Here is a 12164-nt window from a genome sequence, read left to right as displayed (position 1 = left end):
TGAAATTATTTTATTTCCCAGAAACGATAAGAAAGTAAAGCTAAAAGTTTCTACACCCAATCTTTATAGAGGAAAAAACTATCTAGAGTTAACCCCTTGCAATATCCACTGTAAAGCCCCAGGATACGGAAAAAGGTATTAAAACAAAAAGTGAAATGGAGATTAGACCAAATTAGTATAATGAAAGCAGTTAAAGATCCAGATTTTGGAATATTCTTTGCTGTTTGGACATTGCTGGGATCCTTGGGGCCAGCCTGCTCCTCGGTTCAGTGAGAGTTCAGGCAGTCTGGCAATCCCATCCTTTTGGCCAAGACTCCTTTTCTGGCAACACGTCTCCCTCTTTCTCAAGAACCCTTCTTTTCCTCCAGATTCAACAGGATGTTGACCTGGATGTCTCAGAACAGCTCATGGAGAGGAAAGACCCTCTGACACAAAACCACGTCACTGGAGAGGGAACTGTAATGTCAGGGAGGGCATCTGGAAGATCAAAGTGGGAATAAACCAATCACTCCAAGCTCTATGGCTTTGCATGGCTGAGTTTCATTTCCAGCCTTTTGAAGCACAGCTCACGGGCTTTAACAAGGAAAGAACTTTTGTGTAAAATTCAGTAAATCAAAAAAGCCGGTTTGTGTAAAATTCAGTAAATTAAAAAAAAAAAAACCAGACCAAACACCATGGGCCTGTGGGGGAAAAACTGGAATTTAATTTCTGTACTACAGACCTTTCCCAGAAAAGCCAGGCGTGGGTCAGCGTGAAATGTAACACCAGACATCTGGGAGGGAGTCTGCCCAGTCCTCCCAGCCTTTTCCATTTCCATCATTTGCCGTTGTTTGAAACTTTCCATGATGACACCTCACCAGCAGAGCCCAGCTCTTCCCCAAAGGGAGCTCTGGGACACTGGGGCTGCCTGGAGTCGGGAGGAAGGCCCAGGTGAGAGGGATGGAGGGTGGTGCGTGGAAGCCGCCTCCTCCACCTCGCCTCTGCCTCTGGAGCAGGGTGAGACCATGTGTACAGCTGGAATGAAGCCTCATTTTCCCCTTCCAGCTGCAACTCGAGGTGTGAGCACTGTGGTGTCTCAGGGAAGTGACTCAGGTTCTCAATGCTGACCTGCCCTAGTGGTTTTCATTCAGTGGGACATTGATTTATTGTCCTCACGAGCCTCAAGTGACACGGTTTGCTCTTTCCCCAAGGGCTGGTAGGCCAGCAAGGTGACAATTGGTGACTGGAGGTGACCACTGCTCTGCCCTGGGAGACTGACATGTGTGTGACAGCCGCTCCTCAGCCCTTCTCAAAATGTTTGTGCAGGAGCAGCCATAAATGCGGCTGTATCGACCCGAAGATGCAATCCAAGGCGTTTGAGCCTAGGCCTTATCTACATCACCTTATCAGGAGCCAGAGAGCGAGATGCACCCCGGGAAGGGAGGAGACTACGCCAGAGGGTTTGGCCTCGTCCCTTCTCTTCTGGCACGGGGAGGGACTGCGGGCAGAGCTGGGTAATGATTTGTCATCGCGAGGAGCGGGGTGTCTCTCCTGCAGAGGAAACCTTGGCCGTGATTGACAGTGGGGCTGTTTCTGCCACTTCCCCCGCTGTTGTCAAGTAATAATGAAGCTTTGTCAGTCCATCATGGACATGGATATGCCAGATTATGTCGACTCCTTGGACTCCTCTTATACCATGCTGGAATTCGACAACCTCCGCGTGCTCCCCAATAACACCGGTGAGATTTTTGTTCTCTTTCTCTTGAATATGCTCCACTACTTTTGCTGTAAAGCTGGACACAGAGGAAAGGCTGGTGGGAGGTATGGGGCAAAGGGTGGAAGGGGTAATATTTAAGCAGCTGACCTGTCAACCTCTGTTGCATCCGTGGTGATGTTTGGGCTGAAACGCGACCCCTTTGCTGGTCGGTCCCGTTTTGGGTTATTCTTTTCATTGGTGGGATGAGTGTTATGCCCTGAAGAGCCCACCAGGTTTTGCAGGTGTTGGTAGAGGTCTTCATGGCATTCCCTGGATTTGTCCTGCTGTAATGCATATGAGAGGAGTTATTACCAATATTTCTCGTTCAAATGTGTGTTTCTTTCCCGTATACGACTTCAGATGATATTTAATCCTCGGGAAAACATGTCGTCCCAAACGGCATTTGTCCATGACCGCGTGCCTGTTTGAGTTGGTCCTGGGAACCTGAATTGAGAAGCAATATCCAAAACATTGCTAGCTTTGTATTCCTTTTCTGGCTACCATGATGGTCCAACAGTTTTTAGGGCACAAAGGACTTGGCTGGGAGGCGGGAGTGTTTATACGCCGAGACTTCCGCTTGGTTCGCAGGAGTAAAGCGCTTTGTGCGGTATTTAATTTTTCTGCAGCCAAAAGTACTCTGACATAAAGTGAACTCCATCCTGTGAAATCAGCTGCTCGCTGTGTAAAAATAAAGGGCATTTTGGTCATCTTGCATGAAACCATTTGTGCAGCTGAATGAGATTCGGGCGTTAGCGATCCCTTTGGAGAGTTTTGGCAGGCTTTTAATTCCTTAAGAAGCTTAGAGAAATTAAGATGGGATTTTCACATTTGCTCATTAACTGGCTCATCAAAAGAAATCAGAGTTTCAGTAGAGATACCACCTGCAATATAAAATGATTAGACTTATTATTGTGGGGCCTGGAGGGAGGTCAGAAGACAAGTAAAGTTAAAAGGCCCAAAGGAAGCTGAATTTAAAATTGCCTTCTGTAAAGCTCTGTCCCCAAATCAAGGATTTTCAATACATATAATTTTTGTAAGCTCCAGCTAGACTGGATCTTATTTTTGCAGAAAGTTTTCCACCTCCTATCCTATTCCAGAAATATCATTTAACACAGATGTTTTGCTTTGTCACTTCCCGTTGAACAACAAGATACTTTTCACTTTTTGAAGCAGCACAAATTTTCTTGAAATTCAATATAATTTTGTAAACGAACCACCAGTGCCTGTTTGGGTTCTCTGTTGATTCACGCAGTAGAACTGACAGGTTGAGTTTTTTTCTGAACTTTATCGAACTCGGTATTGAGTTATTTGTTTAGCTGTTAATGACTAACCAGCTCTCTCGGGAAGTAGCTGCTTTGAAATTAGCTTGTTTGTCTTGTGTAAGTGTCCTTTTCTATGGTTTGTAAAAATAACTTCAAAAAATACATGAAATGGCCATGCATGGAAATCTATTGCTGCCCAGCTGAGGTAATTCAAAATCACACTTTCCTTGTGGCTTCAAAAATATTTTAAAATTTCTTAGAATCAAGAAACAACCTCATTTTAGGTATTTTTTTAGAATTATACTGCATTTTTTGAAGATTGCTTATATCTCTCCTAAGGTTCATCTGTGTTTTCCTAGTAAATGATGACAGCTTTGCCCTCTATAAACATGAACAGGAAAGGATGAAATATTTGTCTTGGTGGACTCAGCGCAATTTCTTACCTTCTGAACAATTCCAAAAGTGAAAATTGGAATATTTTCAAATAAGGTCATGCTTTCTTGAAACTAACACTTTCCTTCTTCAGAGCATTAGTTCATCAAAATTTTGGGTGGAATAATTCTGTGGAGCACTTCCTGTGCTTAGATGTTTCTTCTTCATGAAGCTGCTGTCATTCTGAGATTTGCCCAGATATGTATTTTGGATTTTCCACCTTCAAATAGCTCATAATTTGCCAAATATTTTAAGATTAATTCAAAATAAAGAATAGAACACTTTACGGGAGCGATATAAGAAATATGTAAGGTTTAAATAGAAAGACTGGCAAAAGGAAAGGAGCAAAAATCACTGCTAATTCTGGCTTTGCTATGTGAAATATGTGTTGTAACAGCAGAATTTTTCCCATTCTGTACAAATTTGTTTCCTTCACCTTGGCTGGCACTACAACCCATATTCTCAGTTTTGCTGTATGGTTAATGGCCATTCCCTCACTCTCCTGTCAGAACTGTCTCATTTTGGTGAAGATGTGTTGTTGCAATGCAGCCCCAGTTCTTCACTGGAGAGTTGGGGAACTCTTTCTTCCAGGGTGGTGCTCGTTGTCCTGCCTCAGCCCCACACTCCACACTGATCCTGGGGACCCTGGCACGAGGTTGGTGAAATCTTTCCCGGCCCTGCAAGAGTCTGAGCCAGTTCAGACCGTGCCAAAGCCACCAGAGATATTTTGGGAGTGATTTACCATCCCTTGAGCTTCCAGTGCCTGGAGCAGCACCTTCACCATCACTCCTCCAGGATTTGGGGTCACTAAATCGCAGCTCTGTTTTATATCTCAAAAACTCCTCTATTTGCTGATGTAGAAAGAGGCTGACCTGCACGTGGCCAGGGTTTAAACCCCCTCCTGCCCTACATTTGTGTGTACAGGTTTCACAATACTGGCTTTGGCACCGAGTTTGGCTGTGTGTGTTCAAGCCCTAAACCCACACTTGTGATCTCTTCACATTCTAGCCCAGCACATGTAATTTGGGGATTTGTTAACTGCAAATTATCGGCACCAAAACTAGGATTTCCTGGTAGATAAAAGCCACCCTGGAAAGTATTGCAAGACAATTTTATTTCACAATGTGCATCTAGAAGAGCTGTAGCCAGTAAAGGAACTGAAAGGAAAAGCAGTACAGGGGTCAGGCATGATGAGAACATCCTCAGTGTCATTTCTTATCACTGTAAAACTGGCATTATCATCTCAGCCCTGGTTAGACAATGATTAACATACAGAGGCAGTAGGTACCAAAAAATCTGTGTGCATTTCAGTTGTGAACTTGGCTGATCCCAAATCTGGGGAAGCCACTGGATGCTCTTCTCAGCCTTAGGGAGCTCTCAGTCTGCACACTGATTATATGTAACTCAAAAAATGGTCACAACTTCAGATATTTCTGCCAGTGAACCTTGGGGGCAGCCTCAGCTCAGCCTGGGAGCACAAAAAGTCAGGATGAGTTGTGGTCTCTTCCTGGAGAACAAAATCAAGTGCCTCTCTCCAGTGGAGATTTCAAAAGCACCGTGGCACAGCACAGGAGCTGCTCAGATTTATCTCCTTGTGTCAGGCAGGGATGGAGCACACAGAGCAGATTTCACAGGCAGGCAGGGGACTGTGCTGCCAGGGATCCTGGCCTTCCTCTGCCTTTCCTCACAGAGATCAGTCCAGGAAAAACCCAAATATTGGGGAGGTTTGAAAGCTGTGTTGAAAGAGTCTCCTGGTGTCTGTGCTATCAGCTGTGCTTTGCTCTTCTCTGAGCTAATTCTCATTTGGAGCCCATCATTAGCTGGTGACAGGATTTTGTAATTAAAAATTGTGATCATAATTAACGTGCGTTCTGGATTAGGGCTTTCCTTTTATTTATTAAAATTTCTGTCCACATTCAGCCAATCCAGCTGAAAAGGTCAAGTGGCTCCCTCCCAGGGTTTAAAATTTTAGCTGTGGGGCTGCCCTAACACAGAGCCACCCAGCTCACTGGTGATTTGTTTGTGCTTCCATGGATACAAGTGAGGGCAAAATTTGGTTTGCTAATTTCCAAAGGCCTTCACACACACAGTGCTGATGGTTCCCCTCCAGTAATACCTGGTTTAAGGCCAGATTATTAATTTCTTCCTTATATCAGCAAGCAGATTCTCATGTCCTACTCACATAAAAGGAAACAAAGTATTTTCTGGTGAGTAAATACTTTCCAGCCTCAGGAATATTTTGCAGTCTGGACCTGGATGAGGGGTCTGTTGGAGACCTAAACTGTTTGACCTTGGCTTGATTCCTCTGAAGTGAAGAGAAAGCATGAGTGGAGTGAAGAGGAAATTGGCTGCCTTATCTTTATTTCGGTTGTGCAAATTTTTAAAATGGAATCCAACACAGTGCATTTGTTTATGGTCATGTGCTCCTTCAAAAAATGGATGGAGCAACAGATGCCCAAATGTTCTTCAGTTATCCTCAAAGGAATACTGTTCATTTAACGCTAAGCTATTAAATAGCATAAAATCAAGAATAATTTTAAAAAAGGGCAAAAAATCAGCCTAAATTACCATTAAACATCTCTGACATAGACAATGTTCCCAAAGGACCCAAGTGTCACTTCCTGACAAATGTCAGGGCTGGGAGAATCTTACACAGAATTTGGGAAGAGACAAATCTCAATTCCTGTCATTATGACCTAGGAATGATTTTGGGGCTGTCATTATTTCTTGCCATGTTGCTCCCATCTTGCTGTAACTCACTTATTTACTCATCCATACACCAGAAGGTGAATATGGACCAAAAGGGTTATTTAAGGAGGTGACAGGAAGTCTGAACTTTGTGTTAGTGAAATGTTGGCTAAAAATGTCTTAGTCCCAGCCTTAGCTAAGAAACTATCCAGTTTTTGAAAAACTGAAGCTTTGTTGGCTTTGCTAATTTTTTCGGGGGGGGGGGGGGGGGGTGTGTGTGATTACAATTCTTGTTGCACAACAATATTTTCACTATAAATTTTTTTTATGTGTATTCACACACAAAAATAACCTTCTCTCGCTCTCTCTTTGCATATATTCTGTGTGTGGATTACCCAGAGCTATTTTTATGCATTATGAATTAGAAAACTCTCTCTAGGCAGATCAGGTGGCAATTCCTCCCCTTTGAGTAGTTTTCTCTAAGAAACTGCTGAGTTTTTCCATCTCTGTTGGGAGGATGCCCCATCCCAGAGACACATCAGGGTGTGCCTTGTCCCTGGGACTTTTCTGAGGTCACTGGAGCACAAGATGGGCCCCCCTGGAGCACAGAACATGCTCCCAGAGGTGTGATAAATTCATAAAATCATCCTGCAGCAAGTGCCAGGTCAGGCTCTGCAAACAGGTACAAACACTGTCAGCTGCTTCTTCACAGGGGTCTCCTCTCCTTTCCTTCCCCAAGCTGTGCCTCAAATTAGGAGGATTAAGAGGGCAGCAAGTCTGGTGCTTAGGGCAGAGGGAGAGTTCCACGGGGAGTTTTCAGCAGTGTGTACACGCAGGGGCAGATCCCAATGAGTGGGTGCAAACGGAGGACATGACAGAAGGTGGTCATATCACCCAATTTTCAGTCCCTAATTTAGAAGTCTGATCTTCCTGCACACCTCTGTTGTTTTCTAGTGGAAAGCAGTGAGCCTCTTCAGAGAGAATTTCAGAGGAGGACCCAGACTTAGAACTAAAGTGATGCCTGTGGGAGCTGCTGTCTCTGCCTTCCAGCTGCAGAGGAGCTCTCAAGAGCAGTCTTTTATCTTCAGCACCTCTGTCATGGGCATGAAGTAGTTCATCCTTTCTGCCTCTGCTGCTCTTCTCTGCATTCTATTTATTCAAGTTAATGAGCTTTTTTTCCCATTTTCTTCTGTGGACACCAGCTTTGAACCATGTTCTCCAGGCATCTCATTGAGGAGGTGGCTCCCCATCCCTCAAAAACATAAAACCCACATGCGAGTGAGTTTTCTTTATATCTCTCCAGGAAAGCAGCGATAATTGATAAACTCTCAAGAGCAGTTTGGGCTATGCAGCTTGAAATCTCTCTGATCACTCAAGTGAAGAAAAACACCAATACCAGAAGCAAAGGAGCTGATCTTGGGAAGAGCATGACCATAAATTCAGAGGTTCCCACCGCAGGGAGCTCTAACTGTCCCCATTCTCTGCCCACAGAGGCCATCGCGGCCGAGTCAGCAAACACCAACCTGCTCCCCAACGGTGTCAACTCCCTGTGCTCCATCTGTGGGGACAGGGCCACGGGCAAGCACTACGGGGCCTCCAGCTGTGACGGCTGCAAAGGCTTCTTCAGGAGGAGCGTCCGCAAGAACCACGTCTACTCCTGCAGGTACCGAATTCCGGCAATTAGCAAATGCGATTTATCCGGGAGATGGTTTGGGGTGGGGACCTGGGGATTGTGTCTCAAATGCCAATTTGCCACGCTGTGAAGGCCACCAGGACTGCAGTTTGGTTTTCAAGGAGTAAACTTAGTTTTGTCTTTAAACTCAGTCCTATCTCATTTGGACCCTGAGGCCTTCTGTGGCATTCAGTGAATTTGCCATCACTGCTTTCCCCACGGGGTAAATTGAGGGAAGATCATAGACCTGAGAAACACAGAATGAACTAGGTTGGAAAAGACCTTTAAGATCCTCAAGTCCAACCCCAAAACTTGAGGTTTGACTGATGTGTAAAATACATAAATACAGACACTGGGTGTGGAGCGACACCATGACCTCGTCACAGCAAGGGGAAGCCAAGGTGGCAAAGGACCAAAGCTCCAGAGATTTCATCTTTCTTGCTTTTCCTGGTAAAAAACAACAGGCATCCAAGAATCTGTCACCTCCAAAGCCCTCTCACAGCTTCTCCATTCTTGTCTTGAAATACAATAAATTATGTAAACTGACTTATCAGTGATGATTTTATGAATATTCTGAGAAATATGTGTGGACCAGAGATGATTCACATCCACTTTGGCATGCAGGTATACATTGGAGAGAGATTTTTTGCCAGAAGGAGGCTATAAATTATAAAGCTATCTTGATTGACCTTAGAAAAATGATATTTATTTTAGCACAGGAGAAAGTGGAAAGAAATCCCAAACATCAATACACTTAAGCCTTTCATCTCTAGTTAAAACCTGGAAGTTTTCTTTCTGTTCCAAAGCTTTTCCTCCTCTAAGGGCATTCCAAATTTTTCCAATGCGAGTCACCCTACTTGTTCAAAATGTTTCTGGTGCCCTTATCACTGCAGGACATGAAGGACACCTGAGGTGACAGCAGTGTCCACCTGCACAGTGCCCATCCCATGAACTGTGGGATTCCTGCAGGAGGAGATGAGCTCTATAATGGTTTCTTTGAAATTTCAGCTGTCAGTCTCCTGGGAGAGGAGCTGTTGCCTCTCCCCAGGAATCCATGAATCTCTGTGATATTTGGCAGCTCGGGGAAGATCCACAGCACGGAAGCCAAGCTTGTGTGCAAGCCCTTATTTGGTGAGCTCAGCCCAGCTCAGAGCTCTGCTTATGGCAGATATGAATTCCTCTGAAAGTTTTTGGGCCTTTGTACCTTTGGCTTTTTAGCAGCCTGGGAAAGTGCCTCAGCTTTTACAACCTGATGGTCCCAGAGCAACCCAGATCTCCTCTCTGCATGGAAGATTCCCCCTCCATTGTTTCGCCCTCCGTGGGGAGAGCTGCCAAGCCTGTGTGGGCCACCCCTGGCACAGCACAAGGGTTCCTAAATCCCCACGGAAAGGAGGAGGAATTAGGAGGCCATGGGCCTCAGAACACGGCTTGTTCCCAAAGGGCTTGTGGCCCATAACGCATTTTATTCTACGCAAAATGTAGAATAGTTAACAAGTGAAATCAGACAAACCCCAACGCCACACACCCAAAAACTGTCTGGAAGTGGGAGATGGAGCTCCGACAAAAGCACAGCTTGGGTCACAGTCATGTTTTCATGGCCAAAACCACCCCAATCCCTGCAGGGTGGGTGGTCTGCAGCCGCTGCGCTCCCAGCTGGAAGGAGCGGCGGTGGGGAAGAGGAGGAGCTGGGCCAAGCCAACCTTCATTCAATCCATTTCTGGCAAACCTCTGACTTGTCTCTAGGATCATACAGTGCGGAGCTCAGGGAGGTCTGGGGCTGGATTTGGGGCTGCTCAGGGTTGCAGATGGTTGCTCCATGTTGTATTTCCCGTCTCCTCCCAGGTTCAACCGACAGTGTGTGATAGACAAAGACAAGAGGAACCAGTGCAGGTACTGCAGGCTGAAGAAGTGCTTCAGAGCTGGCATGAAGAAAGAAGGTGGGTGCAAAGAGACATTTCCAGCCTTCCTGCTGCTGTCCTAGGCCCTGTTCCACTGCAGAGCATGGTGGGGAGCAGCAGCAGCACTGGCTGGAGAGATGATGATTGTGTGCCACAGAGAGATATTTTTGTTGCAGCTGTTTGCCATTTTATCTCAATTTCAATGAGAGCCCGGTGACATTATTCACCCATCCTGTGAGGCTGGTCTTTTAGTCCTGGGAAAGGGATGGGCTTCCTCAGGGCTTATTTGGTCCCTTAGTGCTTCACAACAGCAATTTCCTCTCTCCATAGCCACTGGTGTGGCTCCTAATCCCACCTGTGCCAATCTCAGCGAGGATCTGCCACCTCCAATCTCATAAATGCCATCAGTTTGCTGCTTCAGGTGGTGTGGTTGGCTCAGCTGATGCCCACGTAGCTGCACACAAGGGCAAGGTACAGCCTGAGCACAGAGCCCTAAGGAGTGCGAGCCTCTCCATGGCACAGGGCACACGGGCACAGCTCCAGGAGAAGGGTGACTCATGTGTCCCCCACAGCTGACTCATGTACCCCAACAGGGGACATGACTCACAGCAAAACCCTTTGGTCATGCTGCTGGTGACAGGGTGACTGTGGAGCCACCACCAGCACCAGCACTGAAGGGCCAATCCCATACTGGCCAACACTTCCCATTGTCTGTATTGAGGAGGAGCAGAGTTGTAGGTTTGGGTGCCAGTGACCATCAGGATGTGCCCTTTCTAAAGGAAATCCTGTCATAGTGCCTAATGCTCTGCAAGGAAAACCCATTTCTGTCAACCTGTGCCTACATGCAGCTTCCCTGGGGAATTCTGGGACCTACCACAGAACTTCTGATCTCTGTTTGTCCAGTTCTGCACACTGGGAGAGCGTGGATGATCCTGTTTTATTGTGATTGTCCTTGTTCACTGAGTGCCTGACAGAGTGGGGGCCCAACCCACCCAAGGTGCAGGTTGTTGGGTGATGGTTTCACACTCTTCACCCTTTGTGCTGTTTCACACTCTTCACTCTTCATTTTTGCTGTTTCCCAACCCACTGGCAGCTAAAAGATGAGGGAGGTAGAAAGGAGCTTGAAAGTTTCTTTCCAGTCACCAAGTTCACCCAAGGGGTGGAATTGTGGCCCCACTGAACCCAAGGGGAAATTTGCCTTCGATTTCTGGTAATTCATAAGATTTTACTGGTGATTAAATGATCTTTCCCATGTTCTGACCATATGTTTTCCTGGAGAAGAAGGGTGTTTTGAAACCATGGATGAAGCAAAAATGCCAACTGGTTTAATTTAGGAGAAATGGAGTAAATACAGCAGATGGAAAAACAAATAGTCCTCAAATTAATAAAGACAAAATTGAAGCTGATCTGGTCAGTTCTGGATGGGATCAAGCCAATTGCCAATGCAGCAAACTGCACTGCTTGGACAGGCTGAAATCTTGTTATCAGATCTATTCTTTGAGCTGAAGCATGATTTTTATTGGTTTTTATGGTAAAAGTTATAAAACCTTGGCTCATGCCTCCATCACTGAGTGCAGCTTGATGGGAGATGACTCATTTCAAGTTCCACATCGTCACATTCCTTGAAACTTTTTTATGAGTGCAGCCAGGTTGTGCGCTCGGAAAATGCTCCTGTGTTTGGCAAGGAAGATTTTAAAGCACCTTGAGCAACTGCTGTGCAGAAATTAGCTTAGCTGACCAGAGCTCTATCCCGAGCACATGTGCAGGACGGGGAAAGAAAAATTCTTGCACAATTGTGTGCACAAAAAGAACACAGCTATTTGCTTTTGGGTGGTTCTAGATTAATATTAAACAGCATTGCGAAGCGTTAGGGAGGAGGAGAAGCCATGTCTTGGATGGGGCACTACTGGAGTGTCCAAATATTTGTACAAAATCCTTTGGAGGGTGCAGGAGTTGGTGCTGGGAGGTGGCAGCGGTGACATCCACGCTCCACATCCGTGCTCTGTGTCCCAGCACGGGCACAGCCCTCTTTCCCTGGCACATTCCTTTAGGGCCAGCCCTTATAACGGCAGGCAGAGTTTCCAGGGTGTGGCAATAGCATTGTTTATCCACGGCAGAGGGGAAGGAGCTGGAAACGATCCTTTTCCCAGGCTGGCTGTGACAATACACCTGGGGTGGGGTGCCCCACTGACCCACTGCTCAGTGGCTGTGTGCTCAGCCTCGGAGAACTTGCTGTTCCCTGGCAAAGCTAACTGATAAATGGGAATCTTGGATCCAGAGGGATTGTTTTTTGGGTTTTTTTTCCCACAATCTTCATGTGTTGTAAGATGTGATGTGGCACATTGAGATATTTCTTTTTCTCTCTTTTTTTTTTTTTTTTTCTTCCCCCCCTTTTGGAAACTTTTATAGTGGATAAAGAATCACAAGGAACTGTGTAGCCTGGTAGAAAGGAAATTTCTCCCTAAAGAAAAAAACCA

At 45.8% G+C, this 12164-nt stretch overlaps 1 protein-coding gene across 1 annotated transcript in view; it reads left to right on the top strand.

Annotated features, from left to right (window-relative positions):
- LOC135279809 (hepatocyte nuclear factor 4-beta-like) overlaps positions 1 to 12164 on the top strand; it is a 52583-nt gene that overhangs the window by 24870 nt on the left and 15549 nt on the right. The window contains exons 13-15 of the mRNA XM_064387349.1: positions 1191 to 1718; positions 7609 to 7780; positions 9632 to 9726. Coding sequence (XP_064243419.1) covers positions 1604 to 1718; positions 7609 to 7780; positions 9632 to 9726 — 382 coding nt within the window. The 5' untranslated portion in view covers positions 1191 to 1603. The remainder of the gene's footprint in view (positions 1 to 1190; positions 1719 to 7608; positions 7781 to 9631; positions 9727 to 12164) is intronic.

Source organism: Passer domesticus, chromosome 12 (genome assembly GCF_036417665.1).
Source record: "Passer domesticus isolate bPasDom1 chromosome 12, bPasDom1.hap1, whole genome shotgun sequence".
NCBI lineage: Eukaryota > Metazoa > Chordata > Aves > Passeriformes > Passeridae > Passer > Passer domesticus.
Note: the sequence above shows the minus strand (reverse complement) of the source record. Positions and strands in the feature narration are given on the sequence as shown.